This window comes from Peromyscus maniculatus, chromosome 7 (assembly GCF_049852395.1).
Source record: "Peromyscus maniculatus bairdii isolate BWxNUB_F1_BW_parent chromosome 7, HU_Pman_BW_mat_3.1, whole genome shotgun sequence".
In the NCBI taxonomy this organism is placed as follows: Eukaryota; Metazoa; Chordata; class Mammalia; order Rodentia; family Cricetidae; genus Peromyscus; species Peromyscus maniculatus.
In genome coordinates, this window is record NC_134858.1 from 35,093,496 (window position 1) to 35,099,495 (window position 6,000).

At 42.4% G+C, this 6,000-nt stretch overlaps 1 protein-coding gene across 1 annotated transcript; it reads left to right on the forward strand.

Moving 5' to 3' along the window:
* The first annotated feature begins 4,537 nt into the window (after positions 1-4,537).
* Positions 4,538-5,470, forward strand: LOC102921426 (olfactory receptor 8B12). The gene has a single exon (XM_006997065.3). It carries the CDS (start codon positions 4,538-4,540, stop codon positions 5,468-5,470), a length of 933 nt encoding a protein of 310 aa, XP_006997127.3.
* Positions 5,471-6,000: the final 530 nt, after the last annotated feature.

Sequence of the window (6,000 nt, forward strand, 5' to 3'; positions counted from 1 at the left end):
TCATACCACAAGAGCACTTGCTCAGCTATATTTATATCAGCATTGTTTGTAATAGGCAAAACCTGGAAACAACCTAGATGCCCTTCAACTGAAGAATGGATAAATAAATTGTGGCACATATACACAATGGAATACTACTCAGCAGAGAAAAACAATGACATCATGAGGTTTGCAGGGAAATGGATGGATCTAGAAAAAAATCATCCTGAGTGAGGTAACCCAGACTCAGAAAGACAAATATGGTATGTACTCACTCATAGGAGGATACTAGATGTGGAACAAGGATGACTGGACTGCTACTCACATCACCAGTGAGGCTTCCTAGAAAACAGGACCCCAAGAAAGACACGGAGATCACCCAATGACGGAGAAATGGATGAGATCTACATGAACAGCCTGGACATGAGCGGGAGCAATGAAGGGTGAGGGTTGAGGGAAAGAGAGCGGGAGATCCCAGCTGGATCAAGAAAAGAGAGGGAGAACAAGGAATAGGAGACTATGGTAAATGAAGACCACATGAGAAAAGGAAGAAACAAAGTGCTAAAGAGGCCCACAGAAATCCACAAAGATACCCCCACAAAAGACTGCTGGCAATGGTCGAGAGACAGCCGGGACTGACCTACTCTGGTGATGGGATGGCCAAACACCCTAATAGTTGTGCCAGAAACCCCACCCAAGGACTGAGGAATCTGGATGCAGACATCCACGGCTAGGCCCCTGGTGGAGTGCTGGGAGTCTAATTAGTGAGAAAGAGGAGGGTCTATATGAGCAAGAATTGTTGAAACCAAGGTTGGATAAAGCACAGGGACAAATAGCCAAACGAATGGAAACACATGAACTATGAACCAAAGACTGAGGGGCCCCCAAGTGGATCAGGCCCTCTGAATAGGTGAGACAGTCGATTGACTTGATCTGTTTGGGAGGCATCTAGGCAGTGGTACCAGGTCCTGGGCTCATTGCATGAGTTGGCTGTTTGAAACCTGGGACTTACACAGGGACACTTGGCTCAATCTGGGAGGAGGGGACTGGACCTGCCTGGACTGAGTCTATCAGGTTGATCTCAGTCCTCGGGGGAGACCTTGATCTGGAGGAGGTGGGAATGGGAGTGGGCTGGGGGGAAGGGGAGGGGGGCAGGAAAAGAGAGAAGAAGGGAATCTGTGGCTGTTATGTGGAACTGAATAGTATTGTAAAATAAAAGAAAAAAAAAATTAAAAAAAGTGTCTGTGTTTACTTGAGTCTGAGCAGCTGCAGGCCCAAGCAGGACTGGAGAAAACTCCAGATACAGGGCATGTCAGTTTACATCCACCAGCAGTGAACAGAGCTATTTCTTGCCTTTCCTCCTCATCACTATTTATTGTCTTTTGTTTTCTTGATGGTAGCCATTCTGCCTAGGGCAAGGTGGAATCCCAGAGTAGTTTTATTTGAATTTCCCTGATGGATAAGGATGTTGAAAGCCTTTACAGTTTTTAAAAAAGTAGTCCTCTTCCCTCCACATATTGGCTGTGCTAGACAGGTGTGTGCATGCATGTGTGTGTTTGTGTACATGCACACAACAAATAAACGTGTTAAAATGTATTCATTGACTGTATTTCATTTTTTTGAGAACTATTTGTTAAATTTACTGACACCTTTACTAATTGGAAGTTTCAATTTTCTCTGTGTTTAATTTTACAGTTCTTTGTATATCCTATAAATTAACATCCAGCTATCTTAGCATCCTTGAACTCTGGCCTTTACTTCTCTAATAGGCACTCCTGCCATTTGCTTGGGATATATACTTTATTATGCTCGGTTTCTACTACAGAAAAGTTGGGGTGGGTACAGTAGTGGCCATAATTTGATTATTCTTATATCATCTGCTGTTCACAGTTTGTAAATAGTTGCTTTGTGTTTTGTTGTTGTTCTTACATTGCTTGTGTTTGGAGAAGGTACTATAATAGCTATTCTATCATGAGTAATCTGATGTCTGAGGTGTAAAATATGCTGTACATTTTTATGACTTTTACCTTGTATTCCAGTCAAACCAGAGGTCATATGGGTTCATGGAGAAGGAGAGATCAGAAACGGAGAGACTTAAAGTAGATCTGTCACTTCAAGCGATCATCTTCCCTTCTAGGAACTGAACAGTGTCTTCATGAGGTGAGAGTAGCTGTGAACTGTGTGAATCCCTAAGTTGCTTGTACTGAAAATAGTTAGAAATATTGGAAAGATACTGTGGCCACACTCCCACCCGGAGATTCTGATTGTCGGCCCAGACTTTCTTTCTCACTCTAGGCATTTGTAGTGAGCAACCAGGTTTGAAAAACAGAGGGAACGATAACCTCTCCAGAGGTTTAAGAAGACAGAGCACAGACAAAGGATGGTGAAGGCAGAGGTGTGAGGTTGGGTGTAGAAGACAAAAAAGACAAAGGCAAACCAAGGAGGCAGCTGGGACGTGCTCAAAGAGAGTGGAGAAAGGTAGAGACAGTCAGGGCATTTTGACACGCTAGTAACTCAGAGAGAGGCTGCTTTGGAGAGCAGTCCTGCTTGCCTGGGGATTTTGTTGTTGTTATTATCATCAATCTTACTTAAGTGAGATGGCAGGGAGAGGAATCAGAAGTCTCATTGATGTCTGATTAATATTAATTAATATTAATTCCTGGAATGAATTGAAATTTGAAAAAACCTTTCAATATGCTGAAGTATAACAGCCCTGTAAAACTTTCTCAACTGTACTCACTTTTACTAAAATGATTGGACATTATTTGTCATTTTTTTGTTTGTTTTTTTGAGACAGGGTTTCTCTGTATAACTTTGGAGCCTTTCCTGGAACTCACTTTGTAGCCCAGGCTGGCCTAGAACTCACAGAGATCTGCCTGCCTCTGCCTCCCAAGTGCTGGGATTAAAGGCGTGCGCCACCACCGCCCGGCTATTATTTGTCATTTTTAAAAGACACTGCCTTATGGGTTTCAGTGGGTCCCATAAGGAAGTTAATCTAATAGTTAGGATAAGGACTTTGAGTTGGGCAGACTTGGATATGATTGTGGGCTTTGAAACGTGCTATCTCTCTTGCAGAGGTCCAGACCTCAGCAATGGAAGTAAGAGCTGTGATAAGGAATGAATAAATGATTTTTAAAAAATGTTATTTCTTTCAGTATTTTGAGATTATAATATTATCACATCATTTCCCCCTTCCCTTTCCTCCCTGCAAACCCTTCCCTATACCTCTCCTTGCTAAAATTCATGTCCTCCTTTTCATTGATTTTTGTTATACACACACACATAAATGTACATATATTCCTAAATACATAAGTACAAAAATTGATATGTTTTTGAGTTTTGGGATCTTGGCAGCCAGGATTTAGTGTAAGGACACAGTTTTAAGTACCTTACAGGGTATTTAAGAAGTAGCAATTGTTTTCACAATATTTTTTCCTTGAATACTATTGGGTAACTATTACCTGAGGGGGGGAAAACAAATTATCACTTCTACAGAAAACAAACATTTTTGCTTCCTTTGGGAAAGTAACTCTGAGGAAATGATCCTGAGGGAGACTCTGTCTTCATAATCAGGCCACTGAGATCTGCAAACAAAAATGACTGTTTATTCTCCTCTTACCACAGGTCAGGACAGGAGCTGCCTCCTTCCAGGAAGCTAGAGGGGCTATTTGACAAATTAACAGTTGAAAGTCAAGGATTTCAGTACAAAGACAATTATAATATAAATCCAAGATTCTGAGCTTGGGAAAGGAGGTCTGGAGCTCCAAGCTGTTGTCTTCTGTCCACCAAGTCTTTATCTTCCCCAGAACACTTCGGAGAAGGGACAGTAGGCAGAACATCTCTGCTGTAAGTAAAGGAAGGTACATGCCTGTGTGGTCCTGACCAGTCTTGAAACATAGGTTATAAATGCAGACTGTGGGTAGGACTGCCAGAGCTCCCCTTCTGCCTGAAGTCTGGAGGGTTTATGACTTTGGGTATTTCATAGTTGCACTTATCTAAGCTGTAAAATGAGGATAATAGTATGGTCACATATTCTTAGAGCTTCTCACAGTAACCCCTAAAGAAGTATTAGTGTATAATGCTATTATTCACCCTTCACGCAGTTGAGCTAAGAGATTGTGAGAAACCTGATGCCACATTTTTATGAGGCAGACTGAGACACTGTCATAGGTCTGGTGGCATCTGCCTGTCAAGATTCATTCACCCAAGGGAAGAGGATCATGTTTTAGCAACTTGTACAGAGATAGGAGAGGGGAGGATATAGCAAATTGACTGACTTCAGAGTCTAAAAGATACCCACTCTGTTTAATATTCCTCTCTTGGACACTACCTGCACTCACTCATCCTGGAGAGGAAGTGTAGCCTTTTGCTGTTATCTGGTAGGTAGAGTCACTTGGCAGTTCATTTCTAGTGGAAATGGTAAAAACCTTCTGTTCTTCATCCCCCTCCTCTCTGGATCCCCTTTCAAAGACAAGGTAGATTTGTGAAGGATAGTGATGGTGTTTCTTTATCTCTATTGGTTCTCTTCTCTGTCACACAGGCCTCCCTCCTGAGAAGAATGACTGTCAAGAATTCCTCTGTGACTGAGTTCATCCTTGCAGGCCTGACAGACCAGCCAGGACTCTGCATGCCCCTCTTCTTCCTGTTCCTAGGATTCTACATGGTCACTGTGGTGGGGAACCTGGGCTTGATCTCCCTGATAGGGCTGAACCCTCACTTGCACACCCCCATGTACTTCTTTCTCTTCAATCTCTCCTTAATAGATTCCTGTTACTCTTCCACCATCATTCCCAAAATGCTGATGAGTTTTGTTTCAAAGAAGAACATCATCTCACACTCAGGGTGTATGACCCAGCTCTTTTTCTTCTGTTTCTTTGTAGTCTCTGAGTCCTTCATTCTGTCAGCCATGGCATATGACCGTTATGTTGCCATCTGTAACCCTCTGATGTACACAGTCACTATGTCTCCTCAAGTGTGTTTACTGCTTTTGCTGGGTGTGTATGTGATGGGCTTCTCTGGAGGCATGGCCCACACAGGAAACATAATGAATCTGACCTTCTGTGCTGACAACCTTGTCAATCACTTCATGTGTGACATCCTTCCCCTTCTGGAGCTGTCCTGCAACAGCACCTTCACAAATGAGCTGGTAGTCTTCATTGTTGTGGCTTTTGATATCGGTGTGCCCATTGCTACCATCTTCATTTCTTATGCCCTCATCCTCTCCAGCATTCTCCGCATGCATTCCACAGAGGGCAGGTCCAAGGCCTTCAGCACCTGCAGCTCCCACATGATCGTGGTTTGTCTTTTCTTTGGTTCTGGGGCTTTCATGTACCTCAAGCCACCTTCCATTTTGCCCCTTGACCAAGGAAAAGTGTCTTCCCTGTTCTATACCATTGTGGTGCCCATGTTGAACCCTCTGATCTATAGCTTGAGAAATAAGGATGTCAAGGTTGCTCTGAGGAAAACTCTTGTCAGGAGAGTATTTTCTTAACAGAGAAGCAGTGTCTTTAGCTGCAGTGGTATGACTGGTCAATGAGCAGTATTCACATGGAAAGGGCTGTGTTTGGACAAGAAGATAGAAGTTGGCAATGAGGGGTTCAAGGTCTAGTTGTTTTTCTTCTTGTACAAGAAGAGACGTTTATGGCTCTAGGGAGTGAACCTAGGTATTCATGAATGCTGGGCAATTGCTCCACCACCCAGCTACATTCAGTCCAGAAACAGCATTTCAAATCATAGTTGAGCAAGATTTAAACACAGCTCTCTTTCTGACCCCCTTTTATGCCTTTAGTTTTCCAATATTTCTTTTTTAAAATGAGCAAATGCACTTATTTATTGAAAATGATCAAATATATTATTAGGTGTTATATTCTCTTTCAGTCATAAACTTTGTTTTTCTGTAACTTACAAACATTGAAGAAAATAGCAATATTCCATGGTGTTAGCAGAGCTAGCGTTCACAGCCTGTGTCCAACAAGCCAGGCTCTGTAATTCTTCCAATTTTTAATTTTATGCAATTATTTA

Coding starts and splice junctions, on each gene's coding strand:
- LOC102921426 (XM_006997065.3), top strand. CDS start 4,538: ATGACTGTCAAGAATTCCTCTGTGACTGAGTTCATCCTTGCAGGCCTG.